Source organism: Neodiprion fabricii, chromosome 1, assembly GCF_021155785.1.
Source record: "Neodiprion fabricii isolate iyNeoFabr1 chromosome 1, iyNeoFabr1.1, whole genome shotgun sequence".
In the NCBI taxonomy this organism is placed as follows: Eukaryota; Metazoa; Arthropoda; class Insecta; order Hymenoptera; family Diprionidae; genus Neodiprion; species Neodiprion fabricii.
The window spans coordinates 29,869,022-29,884,095 of record NC_060239.1 but is presented as its reverse complement, the minus strand read 5'-3'; the positions used below and the strand labels follow the sequence as shown (position 1 = coordinate 29,884,095).

Below are 15,074 nucleotides of genomic sequence, written 5' to 3'. Positions count from 1 at the left end.
AAACTTAGCCATCTATTTCTACACATGTTTACCTGAAATGCAGCTTCGATCTGAGCACTGAAACTGGTCTGGTCTGCAAGTGACTGATGCACAATTACTGGGAGATTCATCAGCGCCATCGGGACAATCTCTACCGCCATCGCAAACCCAACTCTGACGTATACAAGTGATGTGGTCATCACACGAGAATTCGTGAACTCCACAATGGTTCATTTTGTCTTTAGGTGGTCTATCTGTGCATCCCATTTCGTCAGAACCATCAGGACAATCTGAATCTCCATCGCATCGCCACCGTGATGTGATGCAGTAACCCTTTGCGCAGGTGAACTGTGTATCAGGTTGACACGTTGATGGTTGGCAGTCTTTTTCATCACTTCCGTCTCCACAGTCATCGTCATGATCACAGACCCAGTGCCGCTGAATACAGTGCTTGTTGTCACAGGTGAATTCATCGGCACGGCAGGTATTATCTAAAGTTCAAAACAAAGTTGTTTTTAGTCCATCTTTCTAATTTGCGTATCCACTGAGGAAATGATTTTGAACGAATTTAAAGTTTAAGTATGATTATATCACAGATCGTATGAATCGTGAGCTGTTGAATATTGAAGGCTTACAAAATTACATGTTCTTTGCTTGTGCCCAGCAAGCTTTCTATAATGTCAAATTTTTTCCAGTAGTAAATTAGATTCAGCATTTGAAACATTGGCAAATAATTAATAGCTCATCCAGCTAAAGCTTTGCCAGTATTTACGCTGGCCTGAATCAGTGGAGCATCTTTATGAAGAATTATAATGAGGCCTTGAAGACTCTTTTTACAATTAAAAATTTATGCCTTAAAATCAATTTCAAACTATACAAATTTCAGGAATAATTATATATAGAAGCGAACAATTTATCATTAATGTGAATACTCTTCGTGAAGACGTTTTCAAGAATATAAAAGCAAATCATTACTACATTTTACTAGAATTTGGATTTAAAAAAACGTGGTAAGATTTAAATTCTGGATGATCTCTCGGATTAATGTTGAAGAAAAAAATTCATGACATTCAGTACGAAGTTTTGCTACTTTAGATCTATACTATTTGTGAGCCCAAACATCATTACTACACGCGGACATAGTATGATACGAGTGTATTCTTGCTTGCAAAAATATTGAACATTTTCAAGGATACGTGGCGGCACCCTGATCTTGAAATATTCATAGGCAAGTCACTTTTGACCCTTGTCATGTGTATGGAAATAAAGGAACCCGAAAGATAATCCATTATTTAAAAGTTGGAGGAAGTTTTTTTTATAAATATAAATATACCGGGTGAGTCAATGACAAATTCGTATTCACGAATTTTTTGAAACTAGCATCAGTGGCAAGAGGTATGGCTACGTTTCAGTTGACTCACACTGTATATTGCATGTACTACTCACACAGTAGTAAAACATCAACTAGGTACGTGAAAAGAATCACAATAATGGGAGGTATAGGAATTATATACATGTACTAACGTATAAGGAATTTACCTATATTAATTGGGAATGGGAACTGATATGATTGCTTTGAAAGTTGAGGAAAATTAGAATTTAAAAATTCATATGTAATAAAGGAAGCAAGGGATCCAGAAAGGATCATGTTTTGAAAGCAGTGAGGCAAATTGAGAGGATATTGAGGGTCGCTAAATAAAAGCACAATAGATATATTTAAGAAATATTTAAAACTACAGAACAAGGTAGGACATATCTCTCGATGCGGTGAAAATCAAAAAGAAGTGCAACCGAGGTGACATATATATGCAAATAACGTTAGAGCATAGTATCTGCTCGTTTTCTGCCCGAAAATACAAATACATCGGTATAATTCACGTAGATGATTATGATTTCCGTGTATATGATAATCTGTCCGCATGCGATGATAAAAATAGTCACATTTTCTGTTTAGTACGATTTTCCAAGCCTAAAATTGATTCATGCAACTGATATGCAGGGGAGGATGAAAAATAACCGCGTGCTATGTTACTTCAGTGTAATTGTTGAAGGAATAAGCACAATAGGTGTTTTAAACAAGTAGAAAATTGTTGTACAATATATTATTATCAATGACAAGCACAAGCTTACGACTAGACAATATTAAATCAAATATATATAAATCAACATATTTTCTACAGTAACAGGCGTGATAAGCGATTTATAAAGGGACTTGTAAGAGTGCAACTCCACCAGATCTCAGGGATAAGCTTACTGCAGTCAGTCTCGTCCGAACGATCCATACAATCCGGGTGATCATCGCACATCCAGGTCAATGGTACACACTGTCCGATGCTTCCGCGACACGTGAATTGTTCAGCAGTGCAATTCTTGCTTCCTAAAAACGGCGAGGGCGGGGATTATAAAACAACAAGTTAGATACTCGTGTGAAATAGTTAGAGATGAAACCATGTGAAAACACAGGCAAATATTCATGCGGGATCGTCAGTTTGACAACGAACGGATTATTCGCGAAAGTCGAATCGAAAATGACATGACACCAGTTCTTCGCTTTTCACGACGATGAACGTAGATTGCATTTCAAGACGAAATTTCACCATTTTTAACAAGCTTTTAAATCGTAAGAAGAAACTACGATAATATCAAAATATTGTGACCACGTAAGGAATTATAATCTGGAACAAGAGTTTAATAACAGATCGAGTGAAAGGTTTAAGATTATAAAGTTCATTCGGGTACAACAACCTTCGATAATTACATGCGGTTAAATATATCGCGGATAGTGAAATTACAAGGAAATATATGCAATCTACGCTCTACGTGAATGGGCAGTGTGCAAAAAGCGCAGTAATTGTACTTTAAATATTTTTCGTCTTGTTCCTGAGTACCAACGTTCACTGCTTCAGGTTAACCGCTTCTAGAGATATGTCACCACCTCCAGGAACATCCTAGATCAAACTTACTTCGACAATTTTTCTCATCTGACCCATCAGCACAGTCTTCATGGTTATCACAGACCCAGACATTAGTTATACAGACTCCAGGACTGCACTCGAACTCCCTTTCGGAGCACCGTCGAATCCCTTTTCGTGACATTTATTAGTTATTAATCTTCCCTCAGATGCGGAATTTTGTTTAGCACAGTAATTGTTACAACAAAGAAAATATTTACTTCAAATCGAATTTTATGCTTATACGTTCTTGTACCGTTTCTCTCGCATTTTTTTTACACAACCGTCGTTTTATAGTTCGCGGGACAAAAACAAAAATTACATACATTCAACCGATGTTGGAAATAATTTAATCGCGAAGTTGCACAATGACTACATAAATAAGTTTACCCTGTAAATCTTATTTTCTGCTGGAGACAAGTTTTCATCGGTTGTATTACTAAGTATTCCGGGAAAGAACGTGACAGTAGTTTTCAGCTTCGAATTCATAATGTCGTTAAAAATGGTTGGTTATATATGCTAGCCGTGCGAAACTCGACTTCATGCGTAATCCAATGGGTGTAAAATCGATTCCTTAAATCACAACTAGAATGTGATCGATTTGTATTTCTCTCGAGTAATCGGGTGATATTAAAAATAACGATGTCAATGCCATAATAAATCTAGTTCTAAACACGTATACAAAATTTTCATCGTGCACTTGGATTATAACGGAAATAGCAAGTGATTAAATCTCATAAGTGCAGCACGCGGCGATGGCTATAATCTTTAATCGTACGAATTGTGATCACCAGCTACTTAGTAGACAATTTGTCATTATCGTTATTGGATAAAAATGACGAGGTTTTCTCGTACCTGTCTACGTAAAGCGATATGTCAGCAACTAATGTCACCATTCATTTATGCCCAGTTTAGTAAATAGTGTAGACTTTGTTTCCTTGTCAAAGGCAATGACGACGCGATGACGAGACGAACACTTTTCCTTGTTGCGAGCAGTATGTAGATAATTAAAGTTACACATTTTTTCCCCGTGAAAGTACGGAACAGGCATGTATACGTAAAGTTATATGCAACAGTGATTGATTATACAGCGACCTGGGGTCGTGAAAAATGATTTCCTGTAAGGAAAACTGGTTACACAATCAAGTCAGATAACTGGCGCCCCGTCGCTTATCGGAGCGTGGCGATATGCAAATGATTTAATTGACATGTCACGGTTACCCCGCATTGATGAACGTTACAAATGATAGGTAACAAGTTTCGCAAAGATTACCGACGCCATTTATGGTCTATCAAAAACCAATGAATAGGTCATGAGCGTGCGGATTCTGCAAAAATTAATTTACCAGCAAATTCTGTGCTAATATTGATCCTCGTTTTAGCTGCCTGCTGCATTCGGAAACTGACTTCATGGACCATCTGAACTTGGTGTGTAAGCGAAACAGCGAAGCATATAGCGATGTAAGTATATGTGTATTTCCAGCACGAAAACCATCTGATTTAAATATTCACTCGATACAATTTACGTTAGTTTTAAACAGAGTTAGCTAATCTTAGATAATAAAACTTTTTGTGTCAATTTAGACTTCGTAGAAAATGATTCGAATGCCCATATCTGCCGGTGTATAGAAAGCTTTTACGGTGTCAAGTTATGTATTATATACCGTGACAGTGACAGAGCCGGAACATGTTTATAAAACGTTTGAAAATGTTATATACACCATGATGTAGATTTAATCCGAATGGGAATCTGGTAATACGATATAGTCCTCAATTCAATACCTTTGAGAATATAATATACCGTCGGAAGTGGGGTGTCAATCAAACTTCTTTTACTGGTATAGACGCTTTTGAATTTGAAAGTTATTGAGGAAAATTCAGCAGATCTTTCAGAGAGTCAGATGTGGTAAAGATACAAATTGAAGAATAGTCGCGACGCGTTCGACTTCATGACAAGCTAATTGCCATTTTTAATCTTAACCGACGACTCCGATGAGATGGGCCAGTGGAAAAACTTAAAGGCCCTTGGAAGTCGCTGTATTGGGTGTTTTGAGCTCTAGATCCGGTATGACAGCATTTGGAACGCGGCCAGGGCCCATGCAAGACGCGCGCGAGGAGAATTTTTGCATTGTCAAGTTACCGAGAGAAAATAGCGTTCGAGCTCTTCGAAGAGCTGCAAACGGCGATTGGACATCTCGTTTGTCTTGCAAGGTTAGACGTTTAATCTCCAAGATAATCTCCGGCACGTGTGGGACTACATTGGTAAAAACGTTCGACGAGGTAAATGGTCCGAAAACGAGTAGCTAGCTTTCTCGGTTGAACCCAAAACCCTTTCGTCGGGGTTAATAGTGCAGAGTTCGAGACAACCTTGGATATAGAAAGTGCAAGAGGCATCAGTCGTATATTTTAGCATATGGAACACGTGTGTATATATAAATTTGTCCGTGCAGGTGAATTATTGTCGTCAGCAAAGGCTGTCGAACGTTTAACGAGAATTTCCTCCTCAGGTCAGCGGGTTAGGGTATACGTGGACAGCATCGTAGTGCCCGAATCGACAGAGTAACGAAAGAAGAACTGCGTCGCTAATTACGTCCGGCAATTGTCGAACTTAACTGCATCGGGTACAACGATTCTAATTAATGGTTCTCAATGCAACGCGGATAATGATATTATTGATTTTTTTTAATACCAATTCTCGTTTGTTTATCATCTGTATTTTTCTTGCACCTGCAAATATATGAGTGGCAGATTCTGGAATCCATACGAACGATAAAATTGCCACAGTTTTGAGTGCTTTATGCGCATGACAAAATGGATGATTTTTTTTTTAGAGACTTCTTCGTCCTTTCGATGCGAATCTCTTTGGATTTACGGGGCTCCATGAATTAAGGACGCTACTTTTCAAGCTGAACGATGACTTGCATTACCTGCCGGATGCTGTATTCATCCTGCGTATTTTCGGAGGCAGTGAATATAAGTGCAAGCATATTGTAAAGTGGATAATTCTTCCCGAAAGTTTTCTATCTACATTGAAGTGGTGAGTTTCTACGAAATTATATATACCAGCCGATTAGCAAATAATCCGCATGCATTCTACAGAAGTCGATTTTCGGCTTTCCAAACTTCAAATGGTACGGAATCCGTGGTTAAAGAACTGTAGCTCGGGTGCTCAGGATTTATCGAAAGACCAGAGGTACAAATCCACGGGGGAATTGTGAAGTACATAAATTTGTAACCAATAAAGTGACGGGGGGGTTGAAATAGTTGTTGTAACCTGTGGCTTCAGGCCTGAGGGATAGATTCTGGGCTCCATAAAGTTTTCGATATAGGGGGGCCGTTTGATACGGATTTTAACAGTCGGATGAGTTACGGAAACTGATTTACTGTAGGTATGACTTGTACAAGTTTGACATGAGCAATCGTCGAGTTCCTGAGTTAAACGTTGAGCTGAACGTTGAGCTGAACGTCTGTTAATTTATTTTCCACCGTTTAGCAAATGCAAAAATCTTATCGAGTCTGGGCGAGTGTTCAATTTGCAGTTAAATAACTTCTAAAGTAACGGAAATATCATTGTTGTACCACGGGAAGATTATGAAAGCTGCTGACGAACAAAGACGGAAGTTTTATTATCTATCAAAACTACGACGTGAATGTTGTACAGTGTATATATGTACACATGAATATAGATAATAACGCAACAGCGTCGAAATTTTTGTACGCATTTTACTACGTTCTAGAATTAATTTTTCTACCGCTTGAAAAGGGATCAAAGACAAGACTGGAACTGGAGCGAAAAACTTTGAAAATCCGATAACCCCGTGAAACCAATGAGGCAATAACTAACTGTCAAAGATCAGTTCGCTGACTGCAACTCGTGCTCCATAGTTGAGCGGATATATCGTCTAGCTTCGGGTATCGGCATTGGTCACAAATTATTTAAAATGTGAAGGATCTTTCACTCGACAGACGGCAGGCTAGCTCAAACCGTAATTAATTTCGTAGGACTGAATAAATTCCCGTAAAAAACTTATCACGTTTTCGTCGTTTGAGAAAAGTTATTCACCTTTGAAGTCGCAACTTTTAAACTACTTCGTATAGATAGAGTAATCATACATTCATATTATATAACTGATAACGGAAAGTAGGGAGTGGAAGAAATTTGAATGTTACTTCATTCTTTGTTTTTGTTTTTAAGTTCGGTAAATATATTCCGCATGCCGAATTATAATTAAATTATCTCTTCAGCGGAATCGTCGATAATGCGGATTTACACGATGCTCGCTAATTGCGTCGATAATAAATGAAGATTCAACTACTAACGCTCAACATCGAATTAAAAAAAAATTCTCCTCGGGCGTTTCAGGCGGGTGATTGAGAAGATTACCGACGAAATCGAAAAACTTATCGAAAAAAATTTCATTCCGTTTAGACAGGTGACCCTTCGAAATCTTACGTGTAATAACTGGTTCAAGATCTTGGCTAGGTTGAACATTGTCTTTTAATATCAATCAGTGTCGTCGCATCAATGTTAACCATTTCCTTATTATGCTTTACTACATCGCATACGTCAAGACTTATCTAGTGCATATTGCGCCTTCATCGAATGGGCATTTGTATAAAACTTTCGCAATAACGAGTGTGTATATTCAGAAATTAGAATAGGTCAACAGTCAAGGCGATGTCAGCGTTGTTTGATAATCGTTCACGACGCAAATATAATTCTAGCCCGTATTAATGAGGCGACAATATGGATGATATATATATATATATATATAAAACATATATATATATACTATAATCATGATCGTGTCTTGACGCACCGGGTAGTGTGCACTTTCAGACACGTGCGCCAAGTACATTAACAAAGTTTCATACTGGATGAGCCGAGATAGCAGGATAAGACCGACATTATACGCGGAGGTAGCATTTCCTGCAGCCCCGTCTTATTACTTTATGCTGCATTCAAAGATTAATTCCTCTTACGCAGCACTTGGCTGTTCGTGTCAGCGGGACGCAAAGACGTTTAAAATTATAAGTACGTAGATATAGAATGTCGTTTCGAACGTATTACCCCTGCGAAACACGGAGTTAAATTATTGAACGGTTTGCATATAGTTAATATACCGTAAAACAACACGTTATTAGCCATATAACTTGACTGACTAATTGTAAATGAAAATATTATCAGTTGTTTCTTTAAAGATTACAACAAATACTGGCTCCCGGGTTATTAAACTTTTTTCAACTTTCAGCTTTTACGATACAAACTTTTCCTGTGCCGCTGTCTGCAAAACTTCGATTATTACGTACACGACGAATGCGAAATCTGTTAGCATACAGAAGCGAACCGCTTTTCATTTGCGAATTTCTAATAAATTCAACATTATGAACAGGGAGTAGATATTAGTTCAGATAGCTGAATTTTAATGAACTCTGCCGGATATGTGCGATTGAAAATGGTGTTTCTTTTTCATGACACAAATATGGCTTCATTCGGTAAAACATTTATAAGTTGTGTAACTTACGTCGTAAAGTAAGACTGTGTTTACTGCAAATAATTTTTCTTCACCCAAATACACTTTGTAAATTGAACAAATCGTTTTTCTGTGTGTACAATGGCTCATATTGTTTGTTCTTGAATCATTTATTTGCAGCGAAAAATAGAGGGTAAATCGATTATGCTTAAACTTATAAGCCCATTCAACTTTCGAGTCGGATAATAATCGTTGAGTAACTATTTGAGATTGAATTGCTGCAATTTGTTCAAAGAGAGAAACACGTTCAAGGCACCGAAAATTCATTACTTCAATTAATTCAAACGCACGAACAAAGACTCTTTGTAAAGGATGAAGGAAAGCTTGCGCGCAGAATTTGCCATTTTCTCTTTTTTTCTAACAATCTTTGCTTTGCTTCGCAATGCTTTTCATTCCGGTTCTTTTGAATACCAAAAAAAAGATTAAGAACAAACCAACGAGCGCAGCCAGCGCCCCCTCCGCCCCAAATAACACGATGCAAAAAGTTGTACGCGATTGTAATTATGAAAAATACTCACGGCAGATGCTGGGGTTTTCGTCGGATCCATCGGGACAGTCGTTCTCGCCATCGCATTGCCAGTTTTTGAGAATACATCGGCCATTGGTACATCTGAACTCCGCGTCGGTGCAAGCCTTGGTAGCTGTAACATTCGTTTTCTCGTCAAAGATCAGTGCCCCGTTCAATGTTTGACAGACGTCAAAGATGATCACGAAACACCAGAGCGATGAAAACATGAGCCAATCTCTTTTTCGCGGCATGTTTTCGATCCCCCGTGACTCCCAACCCTCCGTATGAAAAATTTGTCAATTATCTCGAGAATTTGAAGAACGGTATAGCGGGAACGTCGGTCAATGTCTCTGTCGGAGAACCACGGAGGCTGCGGATGATCTCTTGGACGGAATCGGCGAACCTCGCGCGGAGCCAGTCTCGGATGCTGTAAACTCGCGAACGCGGCAACTCCACTCTATATATACCAGTCTTCCGCCGATCAAGGGAACGATTATCAGGCGAGGGGGCCGTAGCGGAAGAGAATGTGCGTTCCATGAACGGTGGTCGAGTGATCCGAATCGCGTACGCGGGTCAATCAATCCGTCGAACGGCGACTTCGTGGACGAAGCGATAATAGCTGGGCAAAGGGTCACCGATTCTTCGTGAGTTTAATTCTTACATGTAACTCACGTGTCAGTTGCAGAATCGAGATGAAAAGTACTAACACTGATGTATAATTTTAAACCATTGCGAAAATTTTCGTAAATTGGACTTAGGATAAAGCCGGATGTAGAACAAAGAAGTGCTTGATGCTTGAAACTGATGCGAAAATTTTTATTCAAAAATTGAATTGAATTGAGTTAATATGTGTATATTTGTTATTCTCAATTAGAGTGCAACTCCGGTCTCTCTATAAGATATTAAGCAGAACTTTTTGGTGTACGATGACAAAATATCACGAAAATGAGACAGAATATCAGACAGGCATTAATTAAAATCCGTTGCATGAAGGGCAGGCGATGAAAATGTCTGAGACGGATAAAAGAAAGAGGAGAGTGAGGGATTTCTATGTATTACATAGTTATATACCTATATACATATTCTCGGGAGAAGAGGAAAAATGTTATAAGAAATTTCTTTTCGTCGCATTTTTCTTGTACTTCAATTTTTTTTTTTTATTCTTCTTTTTTCTTTTATTATTTGTAGTCTGCCTCGCAGTGCGATGAGAGAAATAGAAAGAGTCCTGCGTAGGTATTCCCTAAGACGAATAGCTATAACCATAATATATTTATTCAGGAGGGATGGATGGACGCGTATATATCGTTTCTTTTTTAAATTCTCGTCATTTCGCAGTTTCATGTTTTTCATACCGGTGGTTTTTGAAGCCTGGGTGTTACGCAGTCATGAGACTTTATAGGCGAAAAGATGAAGGCGACGACAACATTGGCGAGGCAATGTAATGGCGCGATTCGAAGTAAGTGGAACAGAAGGACGATAACTAGGCATCCAGAGGGGGGAATAAGTCAGGCCGAGAGGCAAGATTGGAGTCTGGATCGACGGTGCTGGGCGTATAAAAGCAACATTCTTGCGATCAGATACCCTGAGCCTCCGCTGCGTTTCTATAATCACCGGGTATCCACTTCTCCTCCCGTCACCCTTACCGCCATGCAATTCGCTCCCTCTTTACGCAGAAGCGTTTATACCATACGTAACCATACGGAAGCACGCGACGTGGTCTGATCCATAGACGTCGACGAAGCAGCCTTCTTTCTTGCAATTAATCGCACTTTTTGGCTAACGTGATATAAACCAAGGTGGAGCACTAAAAGAGAACCTGCAGACCTTTTCGGAACTTGTGTGAATTCACTTCAACTTATATACCGGGTGAAATTAGGCGCCTGATGTATCATGGTGTTGAAATCTTTTACTTCAAGTCACTTGAATTCATCCGCTGACGTCGTTTGATCTAACTTTAAATCACGTGGAGTTTGCACTTAATAGTCACATGAATTCATCCTCAAGTTCTGTAAAGAAGTTACACTTGAACTTATATGAAGTCACTTGAGGTCGTTTCAATTCGTTCGTAGTCGGGTGAATTCACCTCGACTAACACGAAGTATATACCTGTATTCAAAACACGTCTAATCACCTGACATCAAGTCAATATTCTTATCTTACATTGCTCATACAATGATCATGTAAATTCACCTGTGCGATAATAACGATATTTTTCAATTCACGGAAGTCACTTGAATTCAAGCGCCACGCGTCCAATCGCCTAGAGTAATTTTTATTTTCTTTTTCTCCCCTGAAGCATCGAATTGGACTATCGACCGAGCATATCTATAGTGGACTTCGTGCGTTTCTGCATCGGTTCTTGCTATATCACGGGTAGAAACGATCTCTGGCTGACTGCCTGCGGAACGAATAGGTCTACCTGCAGGTTATATGCGATAGAGAGGATGGTAAACCCGGGGAGAGATTCCAAGGTGCATTTATTGCACAGAGAACGAAGAGAGAGGGTTCTCCTATTTCGCGAGGGTTGATGTGCAGAATTTGAAGTTATTAACGCTACCCGAGACCTCGAATCCCTTACTCGAGTTCCACGAGGGATGGAGAGGCGAGAGGTCGGGATCTTTGGGGAGCCAAGACGGCATGCCCGGCTTCTTGGAATGAGACATGAACGCCAAGCGAGGGATGCAGGCGACTCGGCTCCTCTCCTCGTCTTCTCGTGTGTCTCGACCGCGATGAAGACCTTATTGCAATTACCGCATGCGACTACGTATGTAACTACACGGTATATAAGTAAGGTCTTGCGCCTGCTCGCAAGAATCTGACATACTTTTGTTCTCTTCCACCTACCGCACCACCAGCACCACCGGCCTCATCCTCATACTTAGTCTCGTCGAGTGTCCTACAAATTCAATGGCCAAACTTGGCAGCGCTTCTCACTGATAAGGACCACCCGTGCCCATTTGCAGCGTTGCGGATGATGGTATACATGGGCGTAAATTTAACGGACCAGCGGACACGCGCTCGAATTAGTGCCTCTGGAAAATTGTTAGCCGTATTGAGGTATGTGCATAGAGACACGGTACTCGTGTAGAAGTCCGATACAACCCGTGCAGACACGGCACAATTAAATTCGGAGAAATTGTGATAGAATCGCACAGCGGGGGCTGAAGATGAGGAGGAGGTCAAAATGGCACGTTCTGGCACGATAGCAATTATTGGTACACCCTTGAACCCTGCGGCCTTTGTTCCTGACCGTTTGAAATTGGCGTTCAGGGTAAAACTGAGGGTTTGTAGAAGTAATCAGTTTTTCTTACACCCCGTCACCGCGTCTACCGCGGAAGTGCACCGGCCAATAGATCGGATTAATTAATTAATAAATTAAAGGCTTGCTGAAATAAAAGTGCCAGAATGAAAAAACGGAAAGTATGTCAGGCTGGGAAAATGACGACCGCCAAGGTTGACATATTCGACAGTCTATCCTTTCTTTCTGATCCCTGCAGATTAGACATTTCGTTTTATCCACTTATAAAGTATATAATATGTATATATACACGTATACGCGAATTGGGTGTTGAGCGGTGAAATGTTGTATCCCGAGATTTATTAGCGAATCATTGAACGAGCTGTGCCGAGAAACTCATCCCGAAGTATTGGAGAGAGAGAGAGAGAGAGAGGATTATGGGAATCGAGTGTGCTGTGCAGCGCATCGTCGTCTGGGGTTTATCTAATCCGCGTAGAGCATTACTCGTTTCGCGAACCGCACCGACGGGCTTTCCGAGTGAATCAATAAGGTTCGCAGTGACGATCGTGCGAACTGCGAAACGTGCACGCGGTGTGTGCGGGATAGGCCGGCTCGACGCCAATGTTACGACCGCAAATAACCATCGGCTGACCATGCGCTCCACATGCAGTTTACTGCAGCAGCCGACAAGATCTACGGGGCAGCCTTTCACCATAATAATCCGGTATCAACGAACCCAAAGTTGAATTCGCATCGAGTGACTGATGCAACTCGGGCAAACCTTGCTCGCGCGCCCTAGGCTGCGGTGTTACAGTGGCATCAGGGTTCAAGAATTGAGGTGGTGGAGGAGGACCTTCTCTGTTGGGATGAAAACACCGACGAACGGTTTGTAAAAAAGGGAAAATAAACACTGACGATGAGAGAAGAACAAACGGCGACTCGCCAATAGGACCTCGGGTGCAGCCTGGAGGTCGACTTCCTTCGTATTTTGCGGCTGATGCAATATCGACTGTGCTTGCCGTTCCGTGCATTTTCATTTGTCTTCATAAAAAGCTCGTTGCGTCACAACAAATTGTACTGTTTTTTTTTTTTTTTTTGTATTCTTATGCAGTCGTTATTCACACGTGGCATCTATTTAACATATTTAAGTATGTTCAAGAGTTACGCACGCGTCGGCAGTAAATCTTATTCGCGGGTTCAGGTCACCTTTTCATTAGTAAAACAATCAAGAGAATTATTTCTTTAACCGCGAACGAGTAACGGCTCGGTATTTAATATTCAAATATCGAGAAGGGAAATGCAGACGGTAATGAAAATTAAGTGAACGAAAAAAAACCATTGAGAGACTCCTTGGAAATTTAATTTAACTCGAATTTGCAAGCGGTCCGAATCGACCAACCGATGAATAACGACCTGAGTCATATTAAACATGTACATCAATACACAAGTCAAGCCATATCATTACGTTCGACGGTCGAATGAAAAAAAAAACCAAACACCAAAAGGAACAGTCATTTCCTGTACTCGCCAATCAAACATACATTCGTACATGACTCCGCGAAGAGTTCACTACATTTCAACCACGAAAAAATACCATTCAACTGACTTTGAGAATTAAAGTGCACGATATTTTGCGACGCGTAACGCAGATGTGAAAAATCTATCCGGGGTTGCTGTGACGATCGGAAAATTTTCTTCCACGGTACGTACATACCTAATGGGTATAACGTTTCTTTGGAATACAGCCCAAGTCTGACACTGTTATGCTAATCTATAACGCTTGAAGGATTTCTCCCGAGTCAGACGGCGTACAGGGGGCGCGTCTGTCGCCAAGAATACCAATTATAGCCAATTGATGCTCAATGGAGCTCCTCTATGGAGCAGCGGGTCAATCTTCGCGTCAAATGACCGCGACGACCTCCCCTACAAAGATAAAGCCCTTCGTGGGTACAACGCGCCGGCTTTTAACATCTGATTGTGAGAAAATTAAACTTCTTTGCCGGAGGGAAAGGAGAGTGAACAGATGTTCGCTTGGGCTACTGATCATATACTCATTTAACCGAGCGGTTATATAATTGATGAAAGGCGATTAGATCGATTTGAGTGAAAAAATATTTGAGTGATAGCTACTTGGGAAAAATGATTCTTGTTAAGGATCTACATAGTATGACAAAGATTTAACCAATCCTTTCAGTCCCATATCTCATGCGTGTGCTGAGCTGTAGTCAATTGGAAATAGCCCATAGAAGGATAACATCATATTCTCGATGAGCTCAGCGCTCGTTGCTTTATGTACTTTGCTCGCGATTCCACCGAGCCTCTTGTCGCAATAAATTCCTGATCCCAATTTAACAATGCTGTTCGAAGAGGTTTTTTTCCCTCTAATGTTCCGTTATACCTTCATCATTCCCGATCTACGTATTCCTGTATAACGAACACGGACGAAATAAACGCGAGTGGAGAAAAAAATTTTAAGTTACATAAGAGAATTTTAGACGTTTCAAAGGTAAAAACATCACGCAGGGAATAAAAGAGCAGAGTATAAACTCGGCTCGAGAGGAGAATATTATATCAGGGTGTCGCGGGGGGCAGAGATGGAGGAAAAGGGAGTCCTTTGAGTTTGAGTCGCGTTACGAGGAATTCGAGCTGGAGGATAACACGCCTGCTACAGCACAGCATCCGGGATAACTGCAAACTGCAAGGCATCTCAGCCGGGCAGGTACGTACCAAGTTGGTACAGACGTCGACCGACCGACCGACAGACAGACAGACAGACAGACAGACAGACAGACAGAAAGAAAGAAAGAAAGACTGGTGGACGGACGGACAGCAGACGGACAAACCGACCGACCGGCCAACTGCTG

At 40.6% G+C, this 15,074-nt stretch overlaps 1 protein-coding gene across 6 annotated transcripts in view; it reads right to left on the bottom strand.

The window, feature by feature from the left end:
• Positions 1 to 15,074, bottom strand: part of LOC124181415 (low-density lipoprotein receptor-like) — a 28,977-nt gene that overhangs the window by 5,942 nt on the left and 7,961 nt on the right. For 2 of the 6 annotated variants that reach the window (XM_046567992.1, XM_046567984.1), the window contains exons 3-6: positions 8,983 to 9,105; positions 2,943 to 3,062; positions 2,234 to 2,356; positions 33 to 470 (exon numbers count right to left, since the gene is read on the bottom strand). In XM_046567992.1, coding sequence (XP_046423948.1) covers positions 33 to 470; positions 2,234 to 2,356; positions 2,943 to 3,062; positions 8,983 to 9,105 — 804 coding nt within the window. The remainder of the gene's footprint in view (positions 1 to 32; positions 471 to 2,233; positions 2,357 to 2,942; positions 3,063 to 8,982; positions 9,106 to 15,074) is intronic. The other 4 variants (XM_046568009.1, XM_046568000.1, XM_046568017.1 and 1 more) reach the window with 4 other exon arrangements.